This window comes from Oncorhynchus masou, chromosome 12, assembly GCF_036934945.1.
Source record: "Oncorhynchus masou masou isolate Uvic2021 chromosome 12, UVic_Omas_1.1, whole genome shotgun sequence".
Taxonomy (NCBI): domain Eukaryota; kingdom Metazoa; phylum Chordata; class Actinopteri; order Salmoniformes; family Salmonidae; genus Oncorhynchus; species Oncorhynchus masou.
Window position 1 is genome coordinate 62462396 of NC_088223.1, and position 14315 is coordinate 62476710.

At 42.3% G+C, this 14315-nt stretch overlaps 2 protein-coding genes across 2 annotated transcripts in view; both read right to left on the bottom strand.

The window, feature by feature from the left end:
• rb1 (retinoblastoma 1) overlaps positions 1 to 1607 on the bottom strand; it is a 42968-nt gene extending 41361 nt beyond the window's left edge. The window contains exons 1-2 of the mRNA XM_064981572.1: positions 1324 to 1607; positions 47 to 167 (exon numbers count right to left, since the gene is read on the bottom strand). Of these exons, the coding sequence (XP_064837644.1) occupies positions 47 to 167; positions 1324 to 1430 (228 nt within the window). The 5' untranslated portion in view covers positions 1431 to 1607. The remainder of the gene's footprint in view (positions 1 to 46; positions 168 to 1323) is intronic.
• Positions 1608 to 2101: 494 nt separating this feature from the next.
• slc6a7 (solute carrier family 6 member 7) lies at positions 2102 to 9996 on the bottom strand. The gene is made up of 14 exons (XM_064981574.1): positions 9705 to 9996; positions 7406 to 7634; positions 6712 to 6843; positions 6353 to 6560; positions 5857 to 5995; positions 5593 to 5727; positions 5323 to 5426; positions 5110 to 5234; positions 4748 to 4860; positions 4503 to 4640; positions 4331 to 4430; positions 4039 to 4157; positions 3358 to 3531; positions 2102 to 3093 (listed from the first exon to the last, which is right to left on the bottom strand). Exons 1-14 carry the CDS (start codon positions 9771 to 9773, stop codon positions 2899 to 2901), a joined length of 1980 nt encoding a protein of 659 aa, XP_064837646.1. The 5' UTR covers positions 9774 to 9996; the 3' UTR covers positions 2102 to 2898.
• Between the last annotated feature and the right edge of the window lie 4319 nt (positions 9997 to 14315).

Below are 14315 nucleotides of genomic sequence, written 5' to 3' on the forward strand. Positions count from 1 at the left end.
ATTGTATAGTCTACTAGTAACTTGGAGACAATGGGTGGATACATACAAGAACTTTGTCCACTGAGGCCTGAACTGCCTTCCATATTGTCCAAGCACGGTCACACACAGCATCTATCACCTGGAGACTCTGACACAGAGTCATAAAGTCCACATCCTTCTCTTGGTGCCTGATGATTCAAAAAAAGAAAAAACAGTCAGACACATTTAGATCAACCATACTTAGTTTGGACATGGTGCACTCAGAATAGTAACAAAATCACTTTTGACAGTCATGAGGGGGGCAATAAGTTTTGTGAGAGGGGCAATACGTACATGTAGTTGTTGATGTAGAATTAGTGTGTTTTGTCATTGTCTTGCTATATCCACTTTTTTTTTACTTATAAATGAATGATATATACCCATTGATTCTTAAATAATATAACGTATAAATGCCTCATGAGCTTAGTTCAATTGTTGCACCCCATCAGAACCCCAAATATAAGCTTGTTTTACTCCAATGTTTATAAATAATGTAAATGTAAACAAACGATATTGTCTCAAAACATGCTTAAAACTATACTATTGATATCATGGATGTTCAGTCCTTGCATCCATAGATGTTTATGAATATGAGAGCAGATATATTTTCTGGCGCATCCCTCATCTTTTTACCAAAACAGAGGCAAGAGATTTCCCTTTGTTATGGTTTCAACTACGTACTCTAGCTTTAACACCATCATTCTAACACTCAATGGTAGGCCTTGTAGTTCAGACCCAAATGTTGCGGTGTCCATTCTTACTAACGTTGAACACGATTTCTGAAGTGGGAAATAATATTTATGAACCGTGATCAGGGGCTCTATGGAAGTTGTGTTCCCATTAGTGAAAGTGACGACTGTCGTGAGATGGCTATAGTAGCTAAGTTAGTCATTTGGCAAGATGCTTAGCTAGCTAGTAGCTAGCTACTGAAACAAATTTGTTTTAGAATCTAGCTATCTAGCCACCTAAAATAGCTAAATAGCTGGAAAATAACAGCTTGATGTTACTAAACTTAAAAAGTAAACTAGTAACAAATAAGACAATGGGCATGTCACATCTTCCCAAATAATAGCTAGCTAGCTGCTGATTGATAACTAGTTAGCATGTTTTCCCAGCTGTTCGTCTTGACTTGTTTTCGTGGGGGGGTTGTTGGTAACGTTACGTTAGCTAGCTAGCTATCAAATAGTTAACAAACGATCGTTTTACAGAAAGAAAATAACGTTACATTGTAGTCAGTAACATAACCGGGTAGGTTATATGTCAACAGTTATCTTGTTAAATACGATGGATGGACGGGCTGCTTACTTTTCAATTGATAAATCTGGATTCTCCTTGTCCGGGGAGGCGTTTTTTATGCTGGGCTTCATTTCCTTGTTCTGTGCTGCTCCAGAGTTGCGTTTTTTGGGAGGCATCTTTGTGGGTTATCAGATTATTAAAGCTAATTTATTAAATGGATCTGTTTTCTATTGTATGGCCTTTTTAATAGTTTACTTCGTTTATATCCCAATTTGGTCCCGTACAAACCCCGGTTTTACTTGTCAGGTTCCTGAAATCCTACTACGGATTCAGGTCTTCGATTCTCAGAAGAAAGAAACCGCGGGAAAATGTCGCATACGTGACATCCGCCAGACGTCATCTCCGCGCCAATCTGACATTCGTCTTTGGCGCCATCTGTGTGTAGGTCCAAATGCACCACCACCAGAGCAATTTATACATTGTGCCATGGACGAACTGCCTTGTGTTGGGGCAAAATAAATGTCTTAGTAAAAACTACACAAAAAAAATAATGTTTAAGAGACCCCAAACATGTGCTGCTGCCATGCTCTTTATGTAGTGTTGTCTCTCGTCATGATGTGTGTTTTGTCCTATATTTTAAATGTTTTACCCCAGCCCCCTCCCCACAAGAGTCCTTTTGGTAGGCCATCATTGTAAATAAGAATTTGTTCTTATCTGACTTGCCTAGTTAAATAAAGGTTCAAATAAAATAAATCTCTGTAGTCAAAGTTTCACCTAGCTATACAGTCAATAAAGAACTGCCCTCTGTATACCCACCACCAGCACTAAAACATGACAAAAACAGATGTACAGTAGCCTAATATAAAAATTATATATGTTTTATTTCTTTGCACAGCTAGTCCTCTGGTGAGCTACAGATCAAAATAGAGATGAGATGAAGACCACACACAGTGATTCTCGTCCTATAGCACGTCTCTTTGTTAACGGACACTGAAACAGCCCTGCACCGCTACATTTGTTCTCTCATGAAGAAAAACATGGGGTGTAATCATTAGACCAAAACATTTGGCAACAGAAACAATTTATTTCAAATGAAAAATGTAGCCAAACAGTTAATAGCATTGGGTCAGTAACTGAAAGGTCACTGGTTTGAATCCCTGAGCTGACAAGGTAAAATCTGTTGATGTGCCCTTGAGCAAGGCTGTAAGTCGCTCAGGATAAGAGTGTAGACAAATGTTTTGCAGTAAAAACTTGTTTCTATTGGAGCAATTCCTGGGAGGTCCCTCCCAGTTTCATTCTGTTAAGTTCTTAGTGAATACACCCATGGTCTCTGTGTATGCATGCTGCAGCCATGGCCTTTAGGCTATATACACACTAACAAAATTGCAAATAGACAATGTAAAATGTATTTTTAAAGCATAAATAAAACCACAAATTCACATTGTCCTGAAGGACAATCCAATACATTTTCTAAATAGTCTTTGTTTAAAAAATGATCTTTAAAGTGTCAGTATAGCAAATGGCAAAATGGTATCCTTCTGGCTGGCAGGGTATGATGCCTGGACAGTGACATCCTTACTTTGTCTCTTCATACAAAGTTCTGCAGGTGATGATATACTCTTCACCTCCACCAGTGAGGAAGGGTCATGCCTCTGTCCCATTTTCCCAGGCTATAGCTGTGAAATCCACCTCGGTAAGGTTGACAGTGTCTCTGTCTGTCAGGTTTACCGTGAACGGTGCCTCCATTCTCTCTGGCTCTACTCGTTCCTCTCCTCCTCCACTGTTGTTCAAGTTGTTCCCCCTCCAGGAATTTAGAGGTCGAATGGATTTCTTAAAACGCTGAATGGAGAGAGAAAGATTAATAAAGAGATTTTTAAACTGAATGGCATGTGACTGTTTATTTTCATAACTGATGTAACCCTTAAATTATTTGCACACTGGCAGCCTTTAACCTATCACGTGTTTAATGTGTTCTTAGTGTGGCTTCAGTATTCAAGTAATTTCAATACAGATTTATTTGTCCCCTTAGGACAATTCGTATAGCCATATAACATGGCTTGTGTAATGACAGACAAGGAGAAAAATGGGGCGGACGGTACTGACGTTTTTCAGTGTCCCAGACTCCTTGCTGATGGCCACGATGGCCCAAATGGGGATCTGCAGACAGCAGGTGGCGCCCATGCACACGCCCAGTGCCTTGCCCCAGCGAGGATACACATAGGCACCATACTGCAGCGGGGTGTTGTACATCTCAATGAAGATATAGGTCAGAATGATCTGGATGCACAGGAACACAGAAACAGAGGGGCATGTGAAACAAAGGCAACTACACTAAGAAAGTTAAACAGCAACCATGGAATCAAAGCAGTGATCAAAAACTCACAGTAGCTTTGGAGAGATAGACCAACACCCAGACAGACGCAGCAGAGTGCGGCTGAGCATGCACAGACTCTTAAACAGACGTCTGTATGATAATCCAGGCAGAGCCTCTATGGTATCATCCATTCTCTCTTTCTGGCTCAGGACACTTGATTAGTTCACTCATTTATGTTTCTATTCAACAGCTACTACATACGTTTTTATTCAAATACACATATCAGACATACTGTGCATACATGAGGGGTGATTGAAAATAAACCCATAGAGAACACAGCCGGGGGAAAAGGGGATAGAATGTCAGTCTCTTTAAATTATTCACCACTGTCAGGGTGCAACAAAGGGTGGATTTTAGACAGAGGGATGCTTTTTCAGAGACATAATGTAAAGGTAGAGGGTCTGACTCACCAGTAGGAGAAATGGGGTGCAGAATACCCAGCATGCTTTGAAGTAGAGCAGCACTTTGCTGCACCAGGGAGGACAGAGACAGATCATGTCAATGATGTCCTGGCAAAACTGGTTCACTCCTGTGAATGTTACGGAATGCAGACACACATGCATGCTGATTAGTCAGAGTATCTGAAGACACTATTGACATACAGTAAGTGTGTGGCATGTCTGAATAGTGGTTAGTATATTTAGTTAGTATGTGGAATGTAGCATGCAGGGTATGGAGCTGGAGTTGCATGGTGATGTGTACCATAGAAGAAGGAGATGCCAATGCACATGAAGAGGGTGATGATGATGAGGCCGAAGCTAGTGGCGAAGGAGTCGATGAGGGTGAACCAATAAATCCCTCCCTATGGAGAGACAGACATCAGTACACACACACACACAGACACACACACACAAATACTTCAATACAAACTCACATCAGTGATCAACAGCAGTCCCATTAGATAGAAGCCGAAACACAGCAGTCCCAGGAACAGAGACTTCTGCTTCATGTTAGCTCTGAGCTGTGGGAACTCATCCAGCACGGCCGTGGTGATGCCCTCCATGTTACCAAACTACAGAGTGAAAACAGGGCCAGAAGACAGGGAGCGGGATGTTAGATGTATATGTTTTGTTAGTTCAAAGAGATAAGGGTTCAATGCAGAACAAGGCTGTGGTTTACCAGAGTGTCGACCCCCAGCATGAAAAGCATGAGGAAGAAGAGGATGGACCAGAACACCGAGCCTGGCAGTAGAGCAAGGGCTTCTGGGTACGCCACAAACGCCAAACCAGGACCTGGAGCAAGATCAATAATGAGCTTATTTTTGCCATAAAAATAGCTTTTTAATGCCATGATAATAACTGGGTATATTGTTATGACCATGTCATAACCGTAACAGAAATGTGCTTCTACATCTGCATTGCTTGCTGTTTTAGGCTGAGTTTCTGTATAGCACTTTATGACAGATGTAAAAACGGCTTTATAAATACATTTGATTGATTGCTTGTTAATACAAGTGTAGTGACTGGCTCATTGAGAGCTACCTGTATCTGCCACCTCGCCAACAGGCACTCCCTTCCTCCAGGCCATGTGACCCAGGATTGAGAATATGGCGAAGCCCGCAAAGAAGCTGGTGCTGCAGTTCCCTATGGTGATGACCAGACAGTCCCTGAAAGCAACACAATGTTCGATATACTCAATTTCCCAGCATGCCTGTAGCCTCAGAGAGAACAGTAGTAGAGTAGAGTACAACTGACCTGATGACATTGTTGTCAAACTTATTGTAGGAGGCCATGGAGAGCAGCCCCCCAACACCAATCCCCAACGAGTAGAAGACCTGTGAGGCAGCATCGTTCCACACCTACAAGGTGAACGGTGACAGTTAAGACATGCTGTCTACTTTGTTGGCCAGCACCAAGAGCCTTGACACTCATCATTACAGGTAGACAAATACACACAAAAACAAACTAACTTGACTTTACTCTAGAGATTCTACCAGCCTGTCTCCACTAGGGGATGTAGTTTACCTGTGCACTGGCCAGCCGGCCCCAGTCAGGGGTGAGGTAGAAGGCCACACCCTGAAGTGACCCCTCCAGTGTAGCACCCCTGATGATCAAAACGATCAGCACGAAGTACGGGAACGTCGCAGTCACATAAACCACCTACAAAGTACCAGCGCTTAAGTACATAGCAACACCAATGATGTTTGTTTTGAGGGCATGTTTGCGTAACATGAGTATGTCTGTGTTTAAAGGTGTGTGTGTATTCTGATGACGTGTGTGTTATATCACCTTGCCAGAGCTGCGGATGCCCTTGAGCATGCAGAAGAAGATGATGACCCAGGCAGCCAGGAGGCAGAGCGCCAGGGGCCACCTGACAGGACCAGGGTCATGGAGGCCCTTACTGTTCACCACACCCAGAACACGCTCACTGGAACACAACACACCGAGCAAACACACACAGAGTATTCAGACCTCTAGCCAAAACTAGTTGGATAGACCCAGCAAACAGAGACATTTTTAACAGGATATAGATGTTACATCATATAGTAAAGTCAGCTCATCTCCTTAACGACATGAACACATACAGCACAGTGTACACACAGCACAGACTTTTTGAAGGAGAACATTTCAGGCATTTCATGGTCGTCAATATTTCAATACAGTTGAGGGCCAGCATGACGCTAATTCCCCCACGATAAACCAATCCTAATCTGAATTCAATCATGCAAAGGACATTCAATAATTTTTAGCGAAAAACACTCTACAATGGTGGAAGAGCTCTTACTTCCAGAAGACCTCTGAGGGGCTGAGGGCTCTGCCAGAGGAGCTATTCAGTGTGGCGTTCCCACAGAGGTAAGCATTGGATGGGGCATCACAGGACCAGGGCAGGGGGCTCTGGAAAGAGCTGCCCAGGTAGTAGAAGGTCCAGGCTATGATCACGTTGTAGTAGAGGCACACAAGCATAGACACACAAAGCATCCCAATGCCAATGCCTATAAAGAGACACACAGGCAGATTGATGTGTGTAGTCCAGATGAGGGAGCTTTCGATGTTGGCGAACATAAGATTGAGGCTAATCAGTGTTGGTGGACAATTATGGAGTATTGAGAGGACAATGGAGGCATGGGGGTCATGGAGGTTTACCTTTGAGGAGGGGGCAGCACTTCCACACTGTGATTGGTCCAGCAGCTCCATACTGGCCTAGACTTAGCTCCATGAGAAAGAGGGGGACACCGGTGAAGAAGAGCATGATGAAGTAGGGGATGAGGAACACACCTGGGGACAGAGGAGGCCACAAGTCAAACAGGAAATGGGATGATTACAAGAGGCGACATCCCTCATTAATTTGATTGTTATAACACTGAGCTGCTAGTTACACGGATACATGGCATGTACGGGTATGTCCTACAAATAGCACTATGGCTATATAATCACTTACTACATCTGGAAAGCTGCCAGCCAGCAAAGGGTTTTTCTATCCCTCAACTATTGACGTCTCAGCATGTGCTAGCTTCACATGGGGAGCTGAAGTTTGTTTACTATAGTTTTGAATGAACCATTCAGTAGACTGTCTTAAGGTGTGTTTTTCTGTGCACAGGTGTGTGTTGGCTTTCTAGCACCACTGGCTGCCTGTGTTTGCGTGGCTTTGGTTTCCGCTCTCAGATTAACTCTGCAGCACAATCCACAGAGAGGAAAGGACAGTGCAGACCAGGAAGGCCAAGGTAACACAATACACATCCATTTCAATACAATAATACAGCTTCATTCATACTTAGAGTCTGAGGGGCAGTATGAAGTGTATGAGGGCTAGAAGCCAGCTTGGCTGTGGGTTACTCACCTCCTCCATTGCGGTAGCAGAGGTAGGGAAACCTCCACACATTCCCCAGTCCCACACAGTAGCCGATACAGGAGAGTAGAAACTCATACTTCCCACCCCACTGCTCTCTTGGGAGAATAAGTGGGTCTGGTGGGGGTGCAGGGGACGGGGGGCGGGACTCAAACTGTGGCTGGGATGAGGGATTGGTGACATCATGAGCTAAATTAAACCCATTCAGCTGTGCTGGACTCTAGAACAGATAGAACACATTCAAAACTGTCAGACAGATCCTCTATCAGAATAACGTATAACGATGTCATGCCTTATGTTGAAAAGTTGGATTCCATGTCACAAGTAAGGTATCCCCCTCTATTTTAACTTGTATGAGACACTGGGACTGCACATTGTTTAAGGTGAACACAGTCAGTGACAATGGTAGGCATAGCTATAGAGTCCAGGTTTACAGATATGGGTGTGGTTCACACATCAGGAAATATGACATTGTCATGCAGTCTTTGTAAACCATTGCGTGTGACCTCTAGAGCTGTGTCACTGTTGTGCCATCCAGTGCAACTGATGCAAGCACTCATTCTGCTTCCTTCCCTGCAAGGCAAAGAATTTAACTCACAACAAAATAGGAACTATTGCCTCTATTTATGTGTGTGTGTTGTCAGTGGACCAGTCGGCTAAACAGACAGAAAAGAGAAGAACTAAGGACACCAAGAGGATGGAGGTCAGATGAAAATGGCAGTTCAGTTTTGAGAACTGCCATTCATTTGATTTAGGCCACTACCATCCGCCTGCCTCATCATCATCATCATCATGACACATTGTAAGTCATAAAAGGAGTAAAAAGAGTAGCCTACAGGTAGTTGTTATACAATGGGCTACAATAGGTTATGCAAAACAAACAATAAAATGAGAGTAATGTGATGGATTGATGATAAGTCTGTATCAACTGAAATGTTAATAGTCTTAACTTTGATTATGTCTCTGAAATAAACATTGAGAGGTTTATACCCAAGGTAGTTTTATATTGGATATTTGAACCAAGCATGCCATCACTCTGAAGATGGTATATTCTGAACGCACCATGACAATGACAATTATATATAGAATTGTCATTGTCATGGCACACTTTGTGTAAGAGCTATTGAAGATTGAATCCCCTACCCTCCAAAAACAAAATCAGAATTTCCAAAAACCAAAAGCCATGGATTTTTAATCCATACTCCCCCCGATTCAAAATATATAATTTTCATAGTCATGGCACGTTTTGTGTAAGAGCTATTACAGATTTTTTAAAGCTGTGGGTTTTGTCCATCCTTCCCTGATTCAGAATATACCATCTTCATAGTTATGGCATGCTTGGTTCAAATATTCAGTATAAAACTACCTTGGGTATAAACCTCTCAATGTTTTTTTTTTACTGACAAGTCTGGTGTTACTATGTCAAACAGTTTTATTATATTTAGTGATGTATATAAAAAGTAATATTGTAATGCAACTCAAAATTGAACACATTTAAACTACTTTTTTAGGCACATAACCATGTGTGAGGTGTATACTTTTGTTTCAAAGTAGATTTGTTTGAGACTACTAAGAATCCCTCTGTGTGGCCCTGGTTTAGCCCACTGCAGTAAAATGTTAAATAGCAGGTTGGTGAGATGGAGGAGGCAGGTGATTAAAATTAAAATGTTTAAAAACAAAAGCTGTAAGTTTTTGTAGATCCTCCACCGCTGCAGAATATATCCTTTTCATAGTCACGGCATGCTTTGTGTTAGTGTTATTAAAGATTGAAAGCCTCCCCCCAAAAAGAAAATGTCATTTAAACAAAATAGCTGTGAATCTTTGTCCATCCTGTTCCAATTCAGAATATATCATTTTCATTATCATGGAACGTGTTGTGTAAGAGATATTAAAGATTATAAGCCCCACATTTCAACAACAAAAAGAGCTGTGAATTTTTATCCATCCACTCCTGATTCAGAATACATCATCTTCATTGTCATGGTATGCTTGGTTCAATAGCTATCAGGTAGAGAAAACCGAATATCCAGCACAAAACTCATTTTACTGAGGTAGAAAATGGTGACCTATAGGCTAGTAGGGTGTTGCACTTTCCACTACAACGGATGTCAGAGGAATGAGGACATACGGGTTAGATTACTTTATAGAACTACAAATACAAATAACGATGGTTCCATTCGTTTTCCATAAATTCCAAAACAATCCAATATTCACAAAGAGGTGAAATTAGACCTTTTAACGATGTTTAAAAAGTTTATGTTAACTAACAACAGGTTGTTTCCTTGCTTACCCCTTGTTGATGTGTTGATTTTTTCTCTGTAATGTTCCCAGGTGCCGTTTTTGTCTGCTCGCTCGGCATTTTCCCGGGGAGAGATTCACTTGGTTTCTTTGGATGTTCGATACATTATTCAGATTAAAGTTAATAGTAATATATTCGTGCTTTGACGGAAATGTTCGTCAGTGATGATTGAAATCGGCACTTTTGGTAATGACCGGGAAATTACAGTAGAGCGCAGGTGCAGTCACTGAGGGGATTCGATTAATTTGGCCCGGGTGCCCGTTATCGTGTTTTACACCAGGTGAAGCTTGATTGCAATTCGTGAGCCCGTTCAAAGCCCACAGCGAAATTGGCCCAAAACAAACGTGACATAATTAAGCACGTGGAGTAACGAGTAGGATTCTGTATTTTCAGATGTAAAAGTGATTGCTTTTGATAAAAACGATTTATCCGCCTTCCCAGTTAAAATTAGTTTGACAATTCAAACATATATTTTATGGAAAAGAGCTGTATGTTTCTGGATGATGCACCATACTGCCTTGTTGACAAACATGATGGAGCTGCGCAGATTACTGTTCATTTGAGAAAGGCGCTCCTGTCTCACTGCTTTTGCCCGGAAACGTCATCGGCCATAGACGGGTGCACCGCAGTTCAGCATAATCGAATCCGCCCATTGAACAAAAGGTTGGAAACACACCCTCTTTTTAAAACACCTTCACCAAAGCCACACCCTTTCTACAACTGCACCCCTTCACTAAATGTTTGCCTACTGTATCTGTCTGTCTCAATCTATTTTCATCAGGTTATTGAGCAGCTACAACACGTCTAATCAAACCCTGCTTCTTCAAAGACGGTCTTTTTTCTATTCTGAGAAAGCGTTGCTCAGAGCACCAGTAGAGGAAACCAACTGCAACAGCAGGAAATTGCAGCAGTTGCTTTTTCTATGAAATGAGAAACCACATATTAAGCTCCATTGTTTTGTTGCATGGCCAAGAAGATGGAATTGTGTATGTAACATGTAATAGATATCTATTTTTTAAAAATCAAACAGCAGACCGTATGAACAAATTGGCTAAACGAGGAAAAAATAGGTAATGCCTTAATTTGTATGGCATCTTGGCTTGCGATGGACCATGGCCATAACTTTAAATCAAATCAAGCTTCATTTATACAGCACATTTCAGACACTGAATGCAACGCGATGTGCTTTACAGGGGGGGGAAGAAAAAAAATTAGTGAAAATGAAAGCTAAAATATTTACTACAAAACAAACATAACATAAAAAACAAAATAATGACAAATTGAACAACTAAAAAGCACCCTAAGCAAAGCCAAAAATAGATGTTTTAAGATCACTTTTGATTATGTCCACAGTTTCGGCTCCCCTCAGGTTCTCTGGCAGGCTATTCCAGAGGCTGGGGGCATAGTAACTAAAGGCTGCCTCTCCATGCCTCTTGGTCCCCCTCAGGTTCTCTGGCAGGCTATTCCAGAGGCTGGGGGCATAGTAACTAAAGGCTGCCTCTCCATGCCTCTTGGTCCCCCTCAGGTTCTCTGGCAGGCTATTCCAGAGGCTGGGGGCACTAACTTGCCTCTCCATGCCTCTTGGTCCCCCTCAGGTTCTCTGGCAGGCTATTCCAGAGGCTGGGGGCATAGTAACTAGGCTGCCTCTCCATGCCTCTTGGTCCCCCTCAGGTTCTCTGGCAGGCTATTCCAGAGGCTGGGGGCATAGTAACTAGGCTGCCTCTCCATGCCTCTTGGTCCCCCTCAGGTTCTCTGGCAGGCTATTCCAGAGGCTGGGGGCATAGTAACTAGGCTGCCTCTCCATGCCTCTTGGTCCCCCTCAGGTTCTCTGGCGGGCTATTCCAGAGGCTGGGGGCATAGTAACTAGGCTGCCTCTCCATGCCTCTTGGTCCCCCTCAGGTTCTCTGGCGGGCTATTCCAGAGGCTGGGGGCATAGTAACAGGCTGCCTCTCCATGCCTCTTGGTCCCCCTCAGGTTCTCTGGGGCATTCCAGAGGCTGGGGGCAAGTAACTAAGGTTCTCTGGCGGTCTATTCCAGAGGGCTGCCTTTCCATGCCTCTTGGTCCTAGGCTTTGGGATGGTTAAAAGGCCAGTGCCAGAAGACCTTTGGAACCTACTGGGTACATATTTTAAAAGTACGTCTGACATGTATTGGGGTGCACAATCGTGGAATGATTTAAAAACCAATAGAAAAAACTTACAATTAATTCTCAAACTCACAGACAGCTAGTGCAGAAACCTTAAAATCGGTGTAATGTGTGCTCTCCGTCTGGTCTTGGGACCAGTGCTGCAGTATTCTGTATGTTTTGCAGTTGACCAATGGTTTTCTTGGGTAGACCAGACAGGAGAGCATTACAGTAGTCAAGCCTGCTTGTAATAAAAACATGGATGAGTCTCTCTGTATCAGCCTGAGAGAGAAAGGGCCTCGCCTTGGCAATGTTCCTCAGGTGGTAAAAAGCCATTTTGGTCACATTCCTAATGTGTGATTCGAAATTGAGTTCAGAATCTAAAATAGCACCTAGGTTTTTTTATCTGGTGTTTTATCTATGTTGCCTGTGAATATAAATGTGCAGCTAGATTCTCTCCTGTGCTTTGGCTCCAACAATAAGTACCTCGGTCTTGTCTTGATTTAGCTGTAGGAAGTTGTGAGCCATCCAAGTATTTAAATCACTAATACAGTCTAAAATGTATCCGTGGAGCTAAAATCCTCTGGTGACACAGAAATGTAAAGTTGTGTATCGTCTGCATGACAGTGAAAATCAATGCTTTGCTTTCTGATATCATCACTATCATCAAAAGATTGTGCCACCTGGAAAACCCTTGTTACAGAAACCTTTACAGGAAAGTCCCAGTCACTTTACATCAAGGTAAGCGACATTGGCAGAGATGCAGCCTTTATGAACCATGCAGCCAAACCCGCCAACTACCAGTCTGTAACCTCTGTTGGGGACAGCCAGCAGAGAGGAAGAAGAAAAGCCCAAGAATGACTTTTGAGCCTGAGTTCATGACCAGATAGGGCTCACGTAGTCCAAATAACCCAGGGCCCGTATCCACAAAGCGTCTCAGATTATGAGTGCTGATCCTGCATCAGTTTGGACTTTTAGATCTTAATGAATAATATAACATGGACAGATCCTAGATCAGCACGCCTACTCTGTGGAGGATGTGCTTATGATGGTTATATTATTATATGTGACTGACCACCTTGATTCGGTTTTATGTAGCAACATTTAAAAAAAATTTTTTTTACATTGTATAAAAGCAGAGACACAGAGCTACAAACTGGTAACATACACTGCATTTGAGGAACAATGGGAAAGTAATTATCCTTTGAAAGTTGATAAACCTGAAACCCCACTTTTGAGAAAATGGCCCTTGAATGTTTTGGTACACCTACTGGAGAGCTCTTCTTTGTCTACACCCATTCAGCATTGTTCACACCCTCTTAAGCCAGCCCCACCCAACAAGGATTCACATGTGAGGTAATGTGCTAAACAGTGAGTAGTGTAGTAAAGATTAAGACTATAAGTGGTAAAAGTAGTAGCCTACAGTAAGGACAAATTCCAGGTAAACTGAAAGTGTCCAGACAAAAATATGTTATAAATATTAGATGACATAGTAACAATATCAAAAATAGATAGTGTCAATATAAAAAAAGAACAAGTGTCAATGCCAGTAGAGAAATAATTACATAATATACAGTATGTACAAGAACAATATCAATAACCATATCAGATACTGGTGATAGATCAGGTAGTAATATGCATACAATAAGGGGTAAAGTGGCTGAGCAGCAGGATAAAATAATAAATAGTACCAGCAACATATGGCGTGTGTGTAAGGAGAGAGTAATTTGAGTAGAGGCACTGCAGATAGTGCTGATGACTGGTCCGTGCGAACCACATATGAACAAAGGAATCTATATTCAGAGAGCCTGTTTTTGTTCTGCCCTTGACTTTGTTGCAGGGCATGTGATGTCCATAGCTTTTTTGTCGTAAAACCCCCTAATCTTCTCAAAAATATAAGTTTGTTTAGCTGTGTCCAGTCCAGGTGGTGCTTGTACAGGCAGACCATCTATGGGAGGAAGGATGTCAGCAGCTGAAACGAATGCTCTTTGGTGACAACAACACCAGGCTCCAGAGCATCGAAGCTGTAAAACAGGAAATAACAACAACAACAAAAATGAGAGAACACTACAACCTTGCATAACATCAATTCACCTCCCAAGTTTAAATAAGAAGAATAATCTCATACAATCAGTGGTGATTTTAGCAGGTAAATCTTGGTGGGGGAAAAAAAAAGAAAATGTGGGATGCATGTCAGCAAAGCCACTACACAACACAATTGCACTATAACAATGACAAACGGTTCCCACAAACTGTTAGGGACTGCATAAAGCTGTCCCAACAGCAGAGTCCCAACAGCTGTCCCAACACCTTACCACTGCTACACCTGGCTATCAGCAGAGCCTTGTCTGTCAGAAAAACAGTTTAATCAGCCTATTTTGCTGCCTTTTAAAAAAACATGATAGCTGATGTGGCTGACTTGCTTAAACAAATGTGCTTTCTACTGACAATTTAGATGTACACATTATGGTATGAGG

Bases quoted from the DNA above. Each gene is read 5' to 3' on its own strand.
- slc6a7 (XM_064981574.1), bottom strand. From the start codon at position 9,773: ATGCCGAGCGAGCAGACAAAAACGGCACCTGGGAACATTACAGAGAAA. The intron at 6,844-7,405 runs GTGAGTAACCCA...CTCTGTCCCCAG, and splicing joins CTGCTACCGCAATGGAGGAG to GTGTGTTCCTCATCCCCTAC. The intron at 5,427-5,592 runs GTAAACTACATC...TTCACCTTGTAG, and splicing joins GCCGGCTGGCCAGTGCACAG to GTGTGGAACGATGCTGCCTC.